The sequence below is a fragment of the Pristiophorus japonicus genome, unplaced genomic scaffold, assembly GCF_044704955.1.
Source record: "Pristiophorus japonicus isolate sPriJap1 unplaced genomic scaffold, sPriJap1.hap1 HAP1_SCAFFOLD_608, whole genome shotgun sequence".
Classification (NCBI taxonomy): domain Eukaryota; kingdom Metazoa; phylum Chordata; class Chondrichthyes; family Pristiophoridae; genus Pristiophorus; species Pristiophorus japonicus.
In genome coordinates this window covers 15487-35942 of record NW_027254518.1, presented here as the reverse complement: position 1 = coordinate 35942, position 20456 = coordinate 15487, and the positions used below count along the sequence as shown (strand labels likewise).

The following is a 20456-nucleotide window of genomic DNA, read 5'->3' as shown; positions in this document are numbered from 1 at the left end:
CTGTGTACAGTTCTGGTCACCACATTACAGGAAAGATGTGATTTCACTGGAAAGGGTGCAGAAGAGATTTACAAGAATGTTGCCTGGACTGGAGAATTTTGGCTATGAAGATTGGAGATGCTGGGTGTTTTCTTTGGAATAGAGGTGGCTGAGGGGAGACCAATTGAGGTGTATAAAATTATGAGGGGCCTGGATAGAGTCGATAGGAAGGACCCGTTTCCCTCGGCAGAGGGATCAACAACCAGGGGGCATAGATTTAAAGTAATTGGGGGGAGGTTTAAAGAGGATTTGAGGGGGAATTTCTTCACCCAGAGGTTGGTGGGGTCTGGAACTCACTGCCTGAAAGGGTGGTAGAGGCAGAAACTCTCACCACATTTAAAAAATACTTGGATGTGCACCTGAAGTGCCGTAACCTACAGGGCTACGGACCCAGAGCTGGAAAGTGGGATTAGGCTGGATTGCTCTTGGTCGGCCGGCGCGGACACGATGGGGCGATATGGCCTCCTTCTGTGCTGTAAATTTCTAATTCTATTGTCAGTAACTGAGCGAGTTATCAATATCTGGGCGATGCTAGAGGATTTCTTGCTGTAGTGACTGTTGCAATGCAGGTTGTTCATCTTTCAACAATGACATCCGCGTGGTTCGGGCCAGAGTGATTTAAATAACAAGATTTTAAACAGTGACTAACTAAAATATTGTTCTACAGGATGACATGAAATGACAAGCAAGGAATACAACCTGCTTTCCCCACGGACTTCAAGGTGATTAGACCCAACCTTTGTAGGCTGTCGTCAAGGCAACAGACTTCCGGCTGTCTCGAGAGCTCTAACCTTGGGATGGAGAATGCTCTCTGTACTATTCGGCTGCCTTGGGCTGCAGGCACGCAGTGCAGGCTGTTCATTTCCTCTGGAATGTGTCGGCTTTCTTACCTGTAAGTGTCTGGCTCGCCTCTAACCTGCAGGCCCAGCCGGCATGTCACTTTAACTTGCTGTACACAGGCATGGTCATGGGGAAATGGTTAACGAGTAATATTCTGACAGGCAAGTTATCAATAACCAGGAGAAGTTATCAATAACCGAGGGAAGTTATCAATAAATGCACAAAGTTCTGTTGGTCAAGCTCTCACTGATAGGATAAGCCACGCTGTGGGTACTGCTGTTCTGGACAAGTTGGGGGGTTGCACGTACTGTATACCGACTCATTGAATGAGGGGCTGGGGAATACAGTGGGATAAATTTACCGTTAAATAATGGGACAGTGTGCAATGAGAGCAATGCAGTGCGGCCATTTATCTCCCGTGGATTGGGGGAGTCAGAGCCAAGGCTGTGCCCCAGATGTGCAGGGCTCGGGGGCTGCATTAGGATTATATTCACTGGGTTATCGTTGCATCTCAAACCTGTCTAACAGCACAAACCGGAATGGATACAAATCTGATGCAACAGCTTACAAAATAGAATGATCTTTCAGGTTATCGAATTTTGTTTCTGCTTAGCATTGTTTTTCTCAAATATTACAGCATTTATCACCTACAAAACCAGCACATTTTTTTTTATTCGTTCTGGGATGTGGGCGTCGCTGGCAAGGCCGGCATTTATTGCCCATCCCTAATTGCCCTTGAGAAGGTGGTGGTGAGCTGCCTTCTTGAACCGCTGCAGTCCGTGTGGTGAAGATGCTCCCAGTGCTGTTAGGGAGGAAGTTCCAGGATTTTGACTCAGTGACGATGAAGGAACAGTGATACACTTCCAAGTCAGGATGGTGTGTGGCTTGGAGGGGAACTTGGAGGTGGTGCTGTTCCCATGCGCCTGCTGCCCTTGTCTTTCAAGGCGGTAGAGGTCGTGGGTTGGTGAGTTGCTGCAGTGCAGTTTCTGGTCATTGGTGACCCCCAGGATGTTGATGGTGGGGGATTTGGTGATGGTAATGCTGTTGAATGTCAAGGGGCGGTGGTTAGACTCTCGCTTGTTGGAGATGGTCATTGCCTGGCACTTGTGTGGTGCGAATGTTACTTGCCACTTATCAGCCCAAGCCTGAATGTTGTCCAGGTCTTGCTGCATGTGGACATGAACTGCTTCATTATCTGAGGAGTTGCGAATGGAACTGAGCACTGTGCAGCCATCAGCGAACATCCCCACTTCTGACCTTATGATGGAGGAAAGGTCAGTGATGAAGCAGCTGAAGATGGTTGGGCCTAGGACACTGCCCTGAGGAACTCCTGCAGCGATGTCCTGGATCTGAGATGATTGGCCTCCAACCATCACAACCATCTTCCTTTGTGCTAGGTATGACTCCAGCCAGTGGAGAGTTTTCCCCCTGACTCCCACATTAAAGATACAAAGCTCTATTTTGTGAGGTAATTTTCAATTTTAATTCACTTCATAAGATTATAAAAAAACATGAGTAATGCCACATCAGGAGAAACATAATCAAACTGTACACAGCTATATTATTCTGGTCCTTCTCCGCATTCTTCACAATTATTGCTGTTCGGTTTTGTTTTAGAGTTCAATTTTAATATTCCGTGTGTGTTCTTGCTGAGATGGAACTTCGCTTGCAGCACATCGAAAGCCCAGGTTATCGGAAGCCGAGTCTGGAGTGTTTCCCATTCTACAAACAATCACAGAAAATTACCTTTCTGCTACTTTTCAGTTTTTACTGTTTGATGCAATTTCGGTGCATTGGGCAGTTGGGAACACGGAGTACAATCGGCTGCTGACTGGGGCTAACCTGTGCCTGGGATAGCATTTCAGGCAGCACCTCAAATCCACTCATTAAAATGACTTGTGCATGTTATCCACGCTAATCATTGGATGCGCCCCTCTCATGTGGATCCTGATATTGGGAGGACTTAAAGGCAGCCAGCACCTCTTAAAAGAGGAGGTGCATTCTGGCTGGAATAATTTGTGCTACTTTTCATTGAAAATGCTGGAGCTCGGAGAGCGCTGACAAGGATGCTGCACTGGTGGCCTAGATGCAAGGAGTGGAGAGGAGGAGGGAGATCCTCTAAAGCCCAGGAAGCCTGCGGGCAGTTGGTCATGAGGCAGTGGGAAGAGATCGCCAATGAGTTCAATGTCAGGTGTCAGCCGTGGTTCACTAGGTAGCACTCACACCCGAGTCAGATGGTCGAGGGTTCAAACCCCACTCGAGACTTGAGCACATAATCTAGACTGAGTGTCAGTACTGAGGGAGTGCCACCCTTCAGGTGAGATGTTAAACCCGGCTGCCCTTTCAGGTGGGTGTAAAAGATCCCATGGCACTATTTCGAAGAGGAGCAGGGGAGTTATCCCTGGTGCCTGGCTAATATTTACCCTTTAACCAACACCTCAAGCAGAGTATCTTCCCATTATCACATTACTATTGGTGGAACCTTGCTGTGTGCAAATTGGCTGCCATGTTTAATGATATTAACTGCTACACTTCAAAAGTACTTCATTGGCTGAGAAGCCAATTGGGATGTCCGGAGGGCGTGAAAGGTGCTGTATAAACAGTTCTTTCTTCCTGAGGTAGGCTCGCCCACTTCTTCTCAGGCTGCAAACCCTTCACTTCCACACTTCAACCCCTTTAATTTCGGAGGCAGTCCTTCAGTCCTTTCTCAGCCCTACCTTCACCACTCCAACAACTCTCTGTCTCCAGTGTATATTGCCTCCATCTTCCTGCCTACGCAAGGTTACCAAAGATAAGACAGACCCCGTCGACTGAAGATATTTTCCGAGCATTCCATTCTCAGCAACTTCTCACTGAAGGGGCAGCAGAGTTTGTGCTCTGTGTAAATGGCCAGTATTGCCGCCAATCATAAAAATTCAGTCTTATTTTGATATTTCCATTATGAGTTGCTATGTCCAGGTTTATAAGGGATGTCGCCAGTGCTGGTGCTGCAGTGCCTCCGTGGCAGGAGGTTTACATGGACAGATCCCATTATAAATCCAAACACAGGAACTTATATTGGAAATTGCTGCTAAGTGCCACTGCCGTAGGTTGGTGAGACCTCCTACAATATTGCTCACACTGGGCAAGGGGATATGCTGTATTACTAGAAAGCTCAGAGGCTCGGTATGCTGCGGCAAGTGTCTCACCTCCCGACTCCCCAAAGCCTTTCCACCATCTACAAGGCACAAGTCAGGAGTGTGATGGAATACTCTCCACTTGCCTGGATGAGCGCAGCTCCAACAACACTCGAGAAGCTTGATAGCATCCAGGACAAAGCAGCCCGCTTGACTGACACTCCATCCACACCCTTCAACATTCACTCCCTCCACCACCGGCGCACCATGGCTGCAGTGTGTACCATCTACAAGATGCACTGCAGTAACTCGCCAAGGCTTCTTCGGCTGCATCTCCCAAACCCACAACCTCTACCACCTCGAAGGACAAGGGCAGCAGATGCACGGGAACACCACCACCTCCCAGTTCCCCTCCAAGTCACACATCATCCTGACTTGGAAATATATCGGCCGTTCCTTCATCGTTGCTGGGTCAAAATCCTGTACCTTCCTCCCTAACAGCACTGTGGGAGCACCTTCACCACACGGACTGCAGCGGTTCAAGGCGGCGGCTCACCACCACCTTCTCAAGGGATGGGCAATAACTGCCGGCCAAATCAGATAATTAATTAAGTAAGGCCAGAGGCACTGAAGCACGGGCAACAAATAGCTGAGCCACACACAACAGGAAGTTCCTGTGTTTGACCAAGGTCCGAAATGTGGTCTTGAATGTGCTGAGCTAGCTCATTTCAGCCAGAAGCGCATTTGAGATGTTACAATTGGCTCAAGAAGTGTAAGGAAAATGGAAATGAATTTGGGAGTGTTTGTGCCTTCGTTCTGTGCTGGAAATGCAGGCAAAGCTCTGCTGTAACAGCCCATCAAACCATTCCGCCAAGGCTCACATTCGGTACGGTAACGGAGGATGGTCAGTGCTCACGAAACAATCCCCAGTCAGCAACTTTTTGAAAAAAAGAGCATGAAATTTGAAGGAAAAAGGAGGGTAAAAAGCAAGAAGCCAAAATACAAAATAACTGCAGAGAGCAATACTGCAATGAATGGGGAGTTTTACCGGCTGGTAACCCGTGCTTTATGATTGACCAATCCATCTACACTATCAATCCAGGAGGATCCACGCAGGGTGTACATTTTCTGCGAATCAACCTTTAGCGAGCGGCCTGGTGCAGAGTATTCGGAGTCCGTCCATTCCCACACATTTCCCAGCATATCGTAGAGGCCTGAAGCAAGGCACAAACAAACCGCTGCTTTAGCACAAATAACAAATTACCTTCAAACTCTACGTTTCAATAAATCTGCCGCTGAGAACCCTGGAAAATGTGAAGACCTTCCAGTTACATCAATCCTTCATTTTTCATGATCATTAAACTCTAATCATACCGTGTGATCTCATACCCTGATAAAAAATACCCATTGTGCCTCCAGGCAAAGTTACCCGCTGTATGCAGTGTACAATGTCATTACAAACCTGTTTGGAACCAATGCATTTACTTGCTTAAAACACAAAAAGTTAGTACAGGTGCAGCGTCGAACATCCGGAATTCAGGAATCCGAAATGTTCCGGAATGATCGGTGGCAAGGTTGTCCGGAATCCATAATCATCTCGGCGGGGCCCACCCCACTTTCTGACGTTCCAAAATCCGGAAGTACCTGAACCTGGGCTCGGGTATTTCCGGATTCGTGACGTCAGAAAGACAATTGAAAATCCAGAAAAGCCCGGAATCCGGAACGGCCTCGGTCCCGACGCTGCACCTGTATGCAGGTACAGCAAGTAATCAGGAAGCCAAATGGACTGTTGGCCTTTATTGCAAGGGGGATAGAGTATAAAAGAAGAGAAGTCCTGCTACAACTGTACAGGGTATTGGTGAGGCCACACCTGGAGTACTGCGTACAGTTTTGGTCTCCGTATTTAAAGGAGGATATACTTGCATTGGAGGCAGTTCAGAAAAGGTTCACTAGGTTGATTCCTGGGATGAAGGGTTTGACTTATGAAGAAAGGTTGAGTAGGTTAGACCTATACTCATCGGAGTTTAGAAGAATGTGAGGTAATATATTGAGGGGGCTCAACAAGGTAGATGCAGAGAGGATGTGGGGGAATCTAGAACTAGGGAGCACTGGCTCAGAATACGGGATCGCCCATTTAGAACTGGCTTGAGGAGGAATTTCTTCTCTCAGAGGGTAGTAAATCCATGGAATTCCCTGCCCGAGAGAGCTGTGGAGGCTGGGTCACTGAATATATTTAAGGCGGAGACAGACAGATTTTTGAGCGATAAGGGAGTGAAGGGTTATGGGGAGTGGGCAGGGAAGTGGAGCTGAGTCCATGATCAGATCAGCCATGATCTTATTGAATGGCGGGGCAGGCTTGAGGGGCCGAATGGCCGACTCCTGCTCCTATTTATTATGTTCTTATTTATTACAACAACCTACATTTCATTTAGAAAATGTCCCACAGTATTTTATTTGGGGGGGGGGGGGTTGGTGTCATGGATGAAAAAACTAGCAACAAGTCAGGGTGGTCAGGTTGGGAGAGATGAGCGAAAGATGGGTTTGAGGAGATTTTACAAGAGGTCGAAATGGGGTAACAGTGCCCTGCAGAGACAACGGGCAAGGTGGTGCATTCTTACCATAGTTATTCTGCGGTGGGAATGCATTTACAGGGGAGACACCATGATAACCATCTTCTGCTGTGTCCTGATCTGGAAATTTTCCCTATGGAAGACATATCCAGAAACAACTTATTATACAACACAAATGAGAACAGATTAGCGGGAAACATTAAAGAGAACACAAATAGTAGAAGTGTAGTCAAAGGAAGGGTGGGTCCAATTAGGGACTAAAATGGAGATCTTCTTGTGGAGGCAGAGGGCAGGCTGAGGTACTAACTGGGTACAGGGTACTTGCATCTACCTTCAGTAGAGAAGAGGATGCGACCAATGTCACAGTAAAGGAGATGGTGGTAAAAACATTGGATAGGATGAAAATAGATAAAGAGGTACTGTAAAAGGTTGGTAGCGTTCACAGTAGGGAAGTTACCCAGTCCGGATGGGATGCATCCTCGGGTGGAAATAGTGGAGGCTCTGGCTAATCTTCCAATCATTGAGAGTGGTACCACAGGACTGCAAATGTTACACTCTGTTCAACGAAGGGGAAGGGGATAAACCCGTCAAGAACAGGCCAGGCAGCCTAACGTCGGTGGTGGAGAAACTCTTCGAGACCATAATTCAGGACAAGATAAACATGGGTAAATAAATGTCAGCCAGCATGGGTTTATTAAAGGCACATCATATCTGACAAACTTAGAATTATAGAATTTTATAGCACAGAAGAGGGACATTAGGCCCATCGTGCCTGTGCTGGCTCTTTGAAAGAGCTGTCCAATTTAGACACACACCCCAGCTTTTTCCCCTTAACACTAGAAATTAGTTCTCTACCAATACATGTCCAATTGCCTTTTGAAAGTTTCAATTGAATTTGATTCTACTCCCTTTCAAGTAGTGTGTGAAAAATATTCCCATTCCCCCTCTGGTTCTTTTGTCAGTTATTTTAACTGTGAACTCTGGTTACCGACCCAAACACCAGAGGAAAACGTTTCTCTTTACTTGCTGTCAAAACCCCTCATAATTTTGAGCACCTCTATTAGGGTCTCCCCTTAATCTTCTCTGCCCTAAGGAGAACACTCCCAGCTTCTCCAGTCTCCCCACATAACTGAAGCCCCTCGTCCCTGGCACCATCCTGGTAAACCTCCTCTGTACCCGCTCCAAGGCCTTGCTATCCTTCCTAAAGTGCGATGCCCAGAATTGGATACAATACTCCAGCTGGGGCCCAACATGTAAATGTTTAGCATGACTTCCTCGTTTTTGTATTCAATGCTCTCATTTACATAGCCAAATATCTCATATGCTTTCTTAACTGCCTTATCTCCTTGCCCCGCCATCTTCAATGGTGTGTGAATGCACCCCCAGGTCCCTCTGCTCTTCCACCCCCTCAAAATATTACCATTTAGATTCCATGTTGTTTCTCCTAAAGTGCATCACTTCATACCCACATTAAGTTGGATCTGCCATGTGTCTGCCCATTCCCTCCTGATATCTGCTACTATTACTACGTTGCCACGTTTTGGATTATCCGCAAACTACAAAATTGTACTTGCTATACCCAAGTCGAGGTCATTTATATATATTATCCATCATCATCATAGGCAGTCCCTCAAAACGAGGATGACTTGCTTCCATGTCAAAAAAAAAGGATGAGTTCACAGGTATTTCAATGAAGGACCTAATATTCCGGATCGCGAACTACATGTTGAAGGGTGGAAGATGCCTGTGCGTGGATTTTTTTAACGTGTGGTGGCCGTTGCACACCAGCCACCACACGGGCTTGACAGAGCTAGGTCTTGGTCCAGTGGCAAGGATTAACCAAGACGACTGGAGACCAGCTCTGCTGCACGGACCTAGTGCGCGCACATATCGCAGTGTGGGCTGGCCCGTGCTGCCCCTGGGCCCCGAACTCACGCCTTCCCTGGGCCCCGATCACATCCCTCCAGTCTCTCACAGCTCCTTCGCCCCTCTCGCCGCTCCTGCTGCCTCTGCCTATGCTCCTGGACCTCGCTGATGTCACTCTTCGCTGCCATCACCCTCCTGCACCAACTCACGCTGTGCCTTGGAGTGGCATGCCTCCACGCTGCTCCCAGGCCTCCACGCGCCGCTCCTTTTATAGCCCCGACCTACTGTTGATGGTTTCTCGCAGTTATATATAACAGTGACTACACTCTTCATTGTACTTCATTGGCTGTAAAGTGCTTTGAGACGTCCGGTGGTCATGAAAGGCGCTATAGAAAGCCAAGTCTTTCTTTTTCTTTAATAATGATCCCTGTTGGACCCCACTTCATATTTCTCTCCAGTCAGAAAAACATCCGTTCACCACTGCTTTCTGCCTCCGATCTCTTAGCCAATTACGTTCCCAAGTTAACACCGTCTCTTGAATACCATGTGCTTCTATTTTACGACTAAGTCTGTTATGTGATACTTTACAAATAACAACAACTTGCATCTATGTAGCGTGTTTAATGCAGTAAATCGCCCCAAGGTGCTGCATAGGAGCAGTAACAAAATTTGACACCAAGCCACATTAGGAGATATTATAGCAAAGAGGTAGGTTTTAAGGAACATCTTAAAGGAGAAAAGAGAGGTAGAGAGGCAGAAGGGTAATTCCAGAGCTTAGGGTCCAGGCAGCTGAAGGCACAGTCGGCAATGGTGGAGCGATTAAAATCAGGGGATGGGCATGAGGCCAGAATTGGAGGAGTGCAGAGATCTCGGATGGACGTAGAGCTGGAGGAGGTTACAGAGATAGGGAGGGGCAAGACCATGGAGGGATTTGAAAACAAGGATGAGAATTTTAAATTCAAGGCATTGTTTAACCTGGAACCAATGCCAGTGAGCACAAGGGATTTGGGTGAATCGGACTTGGAGCAAATTAGGAGATGGGCAGTAGAGTTTTGGATGAGCTTAAGTTTATGGAGGGTGGAAGAATGGAGGTCGGCCAGGAATTAGTTGGAATAGTCAAATCTAGAGGTAACAAAGGCATGGATGAGGGTTTCAGCAGTCGATGAGCTGAGGCGGAAGTGTGCGATGTTACGTAGGTGGAATAGGCGATTTCAGTGATGTCGCGGATACGTGATCGGTAGCTCAGCTCGGGGTCAAGGTTGCGAACAGTGTGGTTCTGCCTCAGACAGTTGCCGGGGAGAGGGGTGGAGTTGGTGGCAGGGACCGAAGACAATGGCAATGGGGACTCCACAGTTAACAGTGTGTGTGGGGGGGGGGGGGGTGGGGGGGAAAGAGAAGCCATTGCAGGTGATTCTCTGGCTATCACTGGATAGGTAAGAATGGAACCAGGCAAGTGCAGTCCCACCCAGCTGAATGATGGAGGAGAGGCGTTGGAGGAGAAAGGAGTGGTAAATCGTGCAGATCAGTCAAGAAAGACGAGGAAGGATAGTTTACCTTCGTCACAGTCACATAGGATGTCATTTGTGACTTTGATAAGAGCTGTTTCTGTAATGTGGCAGGGGTGGAAACCGGATTGGAGGCATTCAACATGGAATTCCTGGAAAGATGGGCACGGATTTGGTAGGTGACAGCACGTTTAAGGACTCTGAAGAGGAAAGGAGGTTGGAGGTAGGGCGGTAGTTTGCTAGGACGGAGGGGGTTAAGGACTTTTTTTTTTGAGGAGAGGAGTGATGATGGCAGATTTGAAAGGGAGAGAGATAGTTCCTGATGTTGGGAAAGTCCAGAACCAGGGGACACAGTCTTAGGATAAGGGGCAGGCCATTTAGGACTGAGATGAGGAGAAACTTCTTCACTCAGAGTTGTTAACCTGTGGAATTCCCTGCCGCAGAGTTGTTGATGCCAGTTCATTGGATATATTCAAGAGTTAGATATGGCCCTTACGGCTAAAGGGATCAAGGGGTATGGAGAGAAAGCAGGAAAGGGGTACTGAAGGAACGATCAGCCAAGATCTTATTGAATGGTGGTGCAGGCTCGAAGGGCTGAATGGCCTACTCCTGCACCTATTTTCTATGTTTCAACCTGAAGAGAGAGAACCCTTAACAATATCAGCTAACATGGGGGCCAGGAAGGGAAGTTGTGTTGTCAGCAGTTTACTGGGAATAGGGAACAGAGTCAAGGGAGCAGGAGGTGGGACTCATGGACAGGATGAGCTTGGAGAGGGCATAGGAGAGAAACTAGAGGAATATGTAAGTTAGGGCAGGGGGGAACTTTAGCACAGTGGATTAGGGGAAGGGAGAGAAGCGGCAAAGGCAGCTGAACGGATGGTCTCAACCTTAATGACAAAGAAGTCCACGAGCTCCTTGTTGTTGGAGATGGGGACAGAGGAGGCAAGGGAGAGGATGGGTTGCAGTAGAGACGGATATAAAGTCCTCATTCATTACCTCAACCATGCCCTCTGCCTTCACAAGATTTCCTTTTTTGTTGCTAATCAACTCCACCATTCCTTTAACTATCCTTTTACTTTTTATGTTTGTAAAAGATTTTTGAGTTCCTTTTGTGTTACCCACTAATCTTTACTCATAGTCTCTCTTTGCCCTTATATCCTTTTTCAATTTCCTCTAATTGAACTTGATTGAGTTCTTTGATGAAGTAACAGAAAGAGTTGATGAGGGTAGTGCAGTTGATGTTGTGTATATGGACTTGCAAAAGGCAGTTGATAAAGTTCTACATAATACTTATTAGTAAAATTGAAGCCCGTGGGATTAAAGGGACAGTGGCGGTGTGGATACACAACTGGTTAAGGGACAGAAAGCAGAGAGTGGTGATGAACGGTTGCTTTTTTAGACTGGTGTCTATATTAGGACCTCTGCTCTTTTTGATATATATTAATGACCTGGACTTGGGTATACAGGGAAACATTTCAAAGTTTACAGATGACACTGAACTCAGAAATGTAGTAAACAATGAGAAGGCTAGTAACAGACTTCAGGAAGACAGGCTGATGAAATGGTCAGACACATGGCAGATTCAGTTTAATGCAGAAAAGTGTGAAGTGATACATTTTGGAAGGATGAGGAGAGGCAATATAAACTAAATGGCACAATTGTAAAGGGGGTGCAGGAAGAGAGAGACCTGGGGGGATCATATATACAAATCTTTGAAGGTGTCTGGACAAGTTGCTTTTTAAAAAGCATACGGGATCCTCGGCTATACTGTATAACTAGAGGCATAGAGTACAAAAGCAAGGAGTTATGCTGAACCTTTATAAAACACTGGCTAGGCTTCAGCTGGAGTATTGTGTCCAAGTCTGGACCCCACACATTAGGAAGGAAGTCAAGGCCTTAGAGAGAGTGTAGATGGTACCAGGAATGTAGGACTTCAGTTTTGCAGAGAAAGGAAAGGGGAGATATGAAGTATTTTGATAGAGTAAATAAGGAGAAACTGTTTCCACTGGCAAAAGGGAGATTTAAGGTTTTGACAAAAGAACAAGAGGGGAAATGAGGAGAAATGATTTTACTTGAGATCTGGAACGCACTGCCTGAAAAGGTGTTCAACAACAACAACAACTTGTATTATATAGCACCTTTAACATAAATGTCCCAAGGCGCTGCTCAGGGGTATTATGCGATAAAAAATTTGACACCGAGCCGCGTAAGTAGAAATTAGCGCAGGTGACCAAAAGCTCGGTCAAAGAGGTATGTTTTAAGGAGTGTCTTGAAGGAGGAGAGAGAGGTAGAGAGGTGGGGAGGTTTAGGGAGGGAGTTCCAGAGCTTGGGGCCCAGGCAACAGAAGGCACGGCCACCGATGATTGAGTGATTATAATCAGGGATGCTCAAGAGGACAGAATTAGAGGAGCGCAGACATCTTTGTGGGGTTGGGGGGGGGGCCTGGAGGCGATTACAGAGATAGGGAGGGGCGAGGCCATGGAGGGATTTGAAAATAAGGATGAGAATTTTGAAATCAAGGTGTAGGTCAGCGAGCACAGAGGGTGATGGGTGAACGGGACTTGGTGAGAGTTAAGACACGGCAGCCGAGTTTTGGATCATCTCTAGTTTACATAGGCTAGAACGTAGGAGGCCAGCCAGGAGTGCGTTGGAATAGTCAAGTCGAGAGGTAACAAAGGCATGGATGAGGGTTTCAGCAGCGGACAGAGATGGGCGATGTTACGGAGGTGGAAATAGGCGGTTTAATTATGCTGCGGGTATGTGGTCGAAAGCTCATTTCAGGGTCAAATATGACACCAAGGTTGGGAACAGTGTGGTTCAGTCTCAGACAGGAGTTGGGGAGAGGGATGGAGTCAGTGGCTACAGAACGGAGTTTGTAGCGAGGACCGAAAACAATGACTTCGGTCTTCCCAATACTCAATAGTAACTTTCAATAGGGAATTGGATAAATACCTGAAAAGGAAAAGAATTTCAGGTCTATGGGGAAAGGGACAAATTGGATAGCGAGCTGGTACAGGCACAAATGGCCTCCTTCTGCGCTGTAAGATTCTAGAAAAGGACATCAAAGGAATAGGTGGCAGACTTCATGGACAAGACCAATATGGTGAGGGTAGGTGGCGATATAGAGAAATAACTATGTAATAAAGGTGTGGTAGAAATCGATTATTGGGACATTGTAAAGGAGGATGAGAAGGAGATTGGAGAAGCTAAGTCCAAGGGAATGGGGCAGGAGGAGAAGACATCAGGAAAAGTTAAAAAATAGAACATTTGGGGCAAAACTCGTGAGGATGCCCAAACAAATCGAAGCAGTGATCCCATCGAAGAGAGACCAATTATGGAGGATAGAAGAGCAGAGTTTGGAGGGAGGGCAACGGGAGATGGAACTGAGGTGAGGCTCGGGAGGCAGAGAAAAGACATGAGGTAATGCTCAAAGCAAAGAGGAAGTAGTTGAGGTGCTTGGTGAGTAACTCTGGGTGTGAGGGCCAGGGAAGCATGGTGGTCAAGTTGGGCAACATGAGAAAAAAAAAATCAAGTTAGACAACTTAAATCATGTTCGCAAAATATCTGAAGCATTTTGGTTGGTCAGTTTTCTGCCATTAGCCAATTTGACAATGGCCGGCTTGAAAAGATATTAAACGGTTTCAGGCTGCATTCTCTGTGGCTTATTCCTAAAATATTTGGTAGTTTATCAGCTAAGTGCTTATTCAGCCCATCAGTAATTCTTTGCCCCGTGGGAACGCTTTGAAGTGGGTGCCCTGCGGTTTTAACGCTTCCGAAACCACATCTTCATGTGTTACAACTTTGGAAGGCATGACTTGATGAGCACACATTAAACTTTAAGCTTCTAATTACATTTATATAGAAATTGCATTAATACAATCATACAAGCTCTCCTGGTCACTCAGTGGACAATGCACAGTCTGCTGTATTACTGTGCCACCGATTCTCAGTCTGCACAGTTCGCTGATCTGTTGGCTGCTATAACTGGCCTCAGCATCCTTGAATTAGAGAGGACAGAAAAAATAACAGCCGCGGTTCTTGCTCCTGGAGGATATCCAACAACCCCATGGGAAGTGCAGGCTCGTGGACAGGACTGAGGTCAGCTGTGATGCTCTACGTGATCAAATCGTCAAACTTACAACAAACAGCAACTTGCTGAGACACTGGAGGCTGCTGGTACCCCAGCAAGAGTCAGCAGGTTCAGGAGAGGGGCAGGTATTGTATCAACCTGCACCTGTGGCTATCCCCAATGATCTGCAAACCTTGACCTGCTGCAGTTCACACACACACTTGCTGTATTCCAACTCCAATCAAAATTGCTTAAAGCACACTACCTGCCAGAGATTTGTGCGATTGGGCTGAAACTTGTTTCCCCATGGATACACTCTACCTGAAAGGAGAGATGAGAAAAATATATATATTTAAATTGCAGACGCAAAATAAACTAGACATCCCTTGGTGCTACACACAGCTTTATCAGGGGAGAACATTGCACAGTGCGTTCCCCAATATAGAGACGGTGAAGGAAAGGGAGACAACGGGAAATGGAAACAGGGCAGTACTTGGGATCAGGCTGGCTGCACATGGGGGATATGCAGCAACATACACTGGGCTGACAGACAGTTTGTAAATCTATATAGTTACATGTAATATTATTGAGACTTTGATTAACTTACCCATATCCCTAGTCTGGCCCCTATTACAACAACAACTAGCATTTATGCTTAACTGATAAACTACCAAATATTTTAGGAATAAGCCACAGAGGATGCAGCCTGAAACTGATTAATATCTTTTCAAGCCGGCCATTGTCAAATTGGCTAATGGCAGAAAACTGACCAACCGAAATGCTTCAGATATTTTGATAACATGATTTAAGTTGTCTACTTGATTTTTTTTTTCTCTTATACTGCCCAACTTGACCACCATGCTTCCCTGGCCCTCACACCCAGAGTTACTCACCAAGCACCTCAACTACTTCCTCTTTGCTTTGAGCATTACCTCATGTCTTTTCTCTGCCTCCCCTGGCTCCCGAGCCTCACCTCAGTTCCATCTCCCATTTCCCTCCTTAATTCAGTGAAACATCCCAAGGCGTTTCACAGGAGTGTTAAGTGCTAAAAATTTGACACAGAGTTGCATATGTAGAAATTAGCGCAGGTTGGTCAAAGAGGTAGGTTTAAAGGAGCGCGTTGAAGGGAGATGGAGAGGTAGAGAGGCAGAGAGGTTTAGGTAAGGAGTTTCAGAGCTTGGGGCCCAGGCAACAGAAGGTATGGCCACCAATAGTGGAGCGATTATAATCAGGGATGCTCAGGAGAGCAGAATTAGAGGAGCGCAGACATCTCGGGGGGGTTGTAGAGCTGGAGGAGATCACAGATAGGGAGGGGCGAGGCCATGGAGGGGATTTGAAAATAAGGATGAGAAATTTGAAATCGAAATGTTGTTTAATCGGAAGCCAATGTAAGTCAGTGAGCATAGAGGTGATGGGTGAACGGGGCTTGGTGCGAGTTAGGACATGGGCAGCCGAGTTTTGGATCACATCTAATTTACATAGCGTAGAATGTGAGAGGCCAGCCAGGAGTGCATTGGAATAGTCAAGTCTAGAGGTAACAAATGCATGGATGAGGGCTTTAGTAACAGATGAGCTGAGGCAAGGGCAGAGACGGGCGATGTTACGGAGGTGGAAATAGGTGGTCTTAGTTATGCTGCGGATGTGTGTCGAAAGCTCATTTCGTCGTCAAATATGACACCAAGGTTGCGAACAGTCTGGCTCAGCCTCAGACAGGAGTTGGGCAGAGGGATGGAGTCAGTGGCTGGGAACGGAGTTTGTAGCAGGGACCGAAAACAATGGCTTCGGTCTTCCCAATATTTAATTGGAGAAAATTTCGGCTCATCCAGAACTGGATGTCGGACAAGCAGTCTGACAATTTAGAGACCGCGAAGGGGTCGAGAGAAGTGGAAGTGAGGTAGAGCTGGATGCCATCAGTGTACATGATTACAGTGTATTAAGACTACAAGGTTGTAAACGTGCTGATCCTGATGAGCAATTACAGGCTGGAGAAAATTCCGAGGTCAATAAAAGGGTGGCATTTTCTATTGTTGGCGAGTTTTTTCTCAAAAATCCAGTAAGAAATGACCAACTTTCTAGTTCTACTTTTTTTTTAATGCAAGGAGAAATGTGCAAACATACCAAGTCACTGCCCTGTGAAACTGCACATGGGAGGCAAGGCCAAGTATACTCGATGTGAAATTGGGGGAGGGGGAGGGAGGGGGGAAAGGAAGAATAGTGCGGCAGAGAGAGGAATGGCAGAGAAAGGCTGGGCAGCAGGGAGGGAGGGTAACAGGTAGATTCAGAAAAAAAAGGTAGATAAAAGAAAAAACAGATCAGAAGGAGGAATGAGACAGCAAAACAGGATGTTTAAGTATTGTGAATAAAACTGGTGAGCTGGATACACAACATCACGTTGGGGGTTTGGTATTTTAGCATTGACATCATAGTTTAGGGCAGGTCTGGGAGCTGAACATCAATGTTTACAAAATAGTCAGGATGGATAAAGGACGAAAAGGGACCAGAAATGGCAACATACATCAGATTCTACTACAGGGTACCACACTAGAGCAGAGCCCTCCGCTCACACTTGCAGGGAAGTGGCTGTCATGGATGGTGGACGAGGACACGATCAAAATCGCCCTCTGCCGTTCAATAGTCACAAACTAGGCTCTCAAATGAAGAACGGCTGCTTGGCACTCATGGAACTGTGCCCCAGTGACCTGGGCCTCTGCCTCAAAAAGAGAGAATATTGGTGGGGGCGCGGTGGGTGATGAAAGCGGTGATCGGTCAGCAATCTAAGCTAACTGGGTGTAAATCAATCAAGAAGCGGCAATGCTATTAGTATAAATCAGACCGTACGGAAATATGTTGATCAGATGAAATTTAACGCAGAGAAATGTGAAGTGGTACAGTTGATAGGAAGATTAAGAGGCAATATAAACTAAATGGTACATAAATCTTTGAAGGTGGCAGGACATGTTGAAAAGGCTGATAAAAAAAAAACATATGGGACACTTAGCTTTATGAAAGAGGCAGAGAGTACAAAAGCAAGGAAGTTATGCTAAGCCTTTATAATAAGCCTCATCTGGAGTATTGTGTCCCATTCTGGGCACCATACTTTAGGAAGGGTGGCAAGGCCTTCGAGAGGATGATTTACTAGGAGGGTACCAGGGATGCGGGACTTCAGTTATGTGGAGAGACCGGAGAAGCTGGGGATGTTCTCCTCAGAGCAGAGAAGGTTAAAAGATTTAACAGAAGGGTTTTGATGGAGTAAATAAGGAGGAACTGTTTCCAGCAGCAGAAGGGTCAGTAACCAGAGGGACACAGATTTAAGGTAATTGCCAAAACAGCCATGGCGGGTGGGATTGAGAACTTTTTTTTACGCAGTGATTGATGTAATCTGGAATGCGCTGCCTGATAGGGTGGTAGAAGCAGATTCAATAGTAACTTTCAAAAGAGAATTGGATAAATATTTGAAGGGGACAAAATTGCAGGGCTATTGGGAAAGAGGAGGGGAGTGGGACTAATTGGATAGTGCATTCAAAGAGCTGGCACAGGCCAAGTGGCTTCCTCCTCTGCTGTATGATTCTCTGATCTGAATTGTTAATATGATTAGCTGGATTCCCAGTTAAAGATATAGATTTTATCATTCTCATCTGATTAGTGAAGTATCTGGGGAAAATATGAGCAGCTAGTCTAGATGTGAAACGCCACCAAACACCAATGTTAGTGCTGTGCCATCATACCTTGGAGACCGCCTCGAGCAGCAAACTCCCACTCTTCTTCAGTGGGCAATCGCATCCCTTTCCACTGACAGAAGGCCTTGGCATCAGTCCTGCTCACCTGGACCACTGGGTACTCCAGCCGAGCTTTAATCCCAGAGCCAGGGCCGGTTGGCTTAAAGTGATTGCAATATAGTTTGATTATTCATGAGGATTGTTACTTGCAAATTATGCATATAATTTACGAACTTCCAGTAAATTACAAAATCTGCTGTTAAATATTAAAAACGTAATTTCCAATTACACAGTCCCAAAACCAGTATTGCGTTACAACTGGTTATTTCTGCACACTCAAAATGTAAACCTAAACCCTTCTTAACAACCAGAATTCAGCAAGTAACCCTTGTAAGTGATTGGAGGTAGGGGTGCTGGGGTTAGCCATAGGTGCAGAGAAATCGCAGCTCGACCCATTCCCTTTGTTGGGTGTGCTTACAGTACCTGAGCTGACAAGGCAGATCCACGCCAAAGTTATAACCTAGTAACTGCTCAACTCTTCCACTCTGCAGCCTGCACTCAGGGTGGGTGACAGCAGGAACCTCGAATATGTGAGGATCACAGCTGTGAGCACTTGCTCTACATTGCTGGAGCCAACATGCTGCACTTACACCACCAGCAGCTGCTGCATTTAAAAGGCGCTAATGTATACAAATAGACAGACTGCTGTTAATCTCAAAATCCAATTGTGATGAAGTCAATGACTGTTCTGGTATTTCTAGTGTAGGTAGTTTGAGATGTTGACATGATACGAAATTATTGACCATTTATAAAAGAACCAGTTTAGAAATACAGGCCCTTCGCTCACCAACCTGCCCCTCCCCCTCGGGTTTGCTCTGCCAACCTACCCCCCCCCCCCCTCGGGTTCGCTCTGCCAGTGTTCCCCTCCCTCTCGGGTGCGCTCTGCCAGTCTGCCCCCCCCCTCGGGTTTGCTCTGCCAGTCTGCCCCTCCCCCTCGGGTTCGCTCTGCCAGTCTGCCCCTCCCCCTCGGGTTTGCTCTGCCAACCTCCCCCTCCCCCTCGGGTTCGCACTGCCAGTACGCCCCTCCCTCTTTGGTTTTCTCTGCCAGTGTGTGCCCATCCCACTACCCCAGGGGTTTCTTGGTTATGGTGATCAAAAATCTGCCAAGTGATCAGAAATGTAATTTAATTAAGTGCCAAATCCAATTGGGAGGGTATTGCAACAACTTTTTAAATTATTAATTCATATGAATAGAGTAAAATAATAATTTCAGATAGAGTAGCAATGTCCTATGCCATTATATGTGAATGTTTAAAGGCATTCCCTGCAATCTAGAGCAAAATATATAGATTATGTTTCACTTCCAATATCCATCAGCAAATTGTACTTTTGACCTCAAAATTCCCGTGTTTTACTCCAAATAGATTAATCTGAGGTAAAACATTTCTTACTTTTAAAGGAAGGCACTGGGATGAATTTGATGTGTTTGGAGATTTTGTGAAACAAAATGCAATAGCCTTTAAAACAATCAAACTAATCTGTCACTCTACAGGTACAAGACTTTAAAACTCACCTGTCGCCAAAAAGCTCTTTCAATAGGTAGCCACCAAGGCGCAGACTGAAACAGCAACGTCAACAGGTCATTCTCTTAAATAATGTTGCAATACATCAAAATGGCATTTTCTACATTTCAACTTTACTCAGGATATCAAAGTTCATGGATCATATTTCTGACTTACAAAAAAATTGCACATAGCAAGTAGAAAATAGATACGACTTTCAGTGTAAGCAAAGACTTCACCAGAAACATCATTGGCTGTCAAACAGTGGCTTCCAATCATACAGCAGTAAGGGTTCAGTACCACGGCCACAGACCGCTGCACTTCAACAAGGCCCACCGTCAACTTTTCATGGGAAACTAGGGATAGGCAATAAATGCTGCCCTTGCTAGCGATGCCCATATCTTAAGAATGCTTTTTTTTTAATTAAAAATGAGGACTAGATTACAATTAATGAAAAAATTAAAGGAGAATATAAGGAAGGGGGTTAAGAACAAAATAAAGACAGCTATGTTGTACAAGGAGAAAATTTCAATATAAATGAAATGATACAATTTTAAAAGAGGTGCAGGAACAAAGAGAGCTTTGGTGGTGGCAGGACACGTTGAGAAGGCTGTTAAAATGCATACAGGATCCTTGGCTTTATAAACAGACGCATAGAGTTTAACCTCGGTTTAACATCTCATCCCGTCTGTCCCCTTCAGGTGGATGTAAAAGATCGCATGGCACTATTTCAAAGAAAAGCAGGGGAGTTATCCCCGGTGTCCTGTCCAATATTTATCCCTCAATCAACATAACAAAAACAGATTATCTGGTATTTATCACATTGTTGTTTGTGGGAGCTTGCTATGCGCAAATTGGCTGCTGCGTTTCCCACATTATAACAGTGACTACACCCCAAAAGTACTTCATTGGCTGTAAAGCGCTTTGAGACGTCCGGTGGTCGTGAAAGGTGCTATATAAATGCAAGTGTTTCTTTTTTCTTTTTAAAGAGCCATAACCTACAAGGCCACGGACCTAGTGCTGGAAAGTGGGATTGGGCTGGATAGCTCTTTTTCAACCAGCACAGACACGATGGACCGAATGGCCTCCTTCTGTGTCATAATTTTCTATGATTCTATGAGTACAAAACCACGGACGATATGCTAAACCTTTACAGCTAAACCTTCCAGCATT

At 45.9% G+C, this 20456-nt stretch overlaps 1 protein-coding gene across 4 annotated transcripts in view; it reads right to left on the bottom strand.

The window, feature by feature from the left end:
• Positions 1-2338: 2338 nt before the first annotated feature.
• Positions 2339-20456, bottom strand: part of sumf2 (sulfatase modifying factor 2) — a 30008-nt gene continuing 11890 nt past the window's right edge. For 2 of the 4 annotated variants that reach the window (XM_070873924.1, XM_070873922.1), the window contains 6 exons: positions 19295-19339; positions 17731-17881; positions 14271-14326; positions 6614-6698; positions 5044-5209; positions 2339-2601 (listed from right to left, as the gene is read on the bottom strand). In XM_070873924.1, coding sequence (XP_070730025.1) covers positions 2493-2601; positions 5044-5209; positions 6614-6698; positions 14271-14326; positions 17731-17881; positions 19295-19339 — 612 coding nt within the window. In that variant the 3' untranslated portion in view covers positions 2339-2492. Of the gene's footprint in view, positions 2602-5043; positions 5210-6613; positions 6699-14270; positions 14327-17730; positions 17882-19294; positions 19340-20456 lie in introns of those variants that run through there. The other 2 variants (XM_070873923.1, XM_070873925.1) reach the window with 2 other exon arrangements.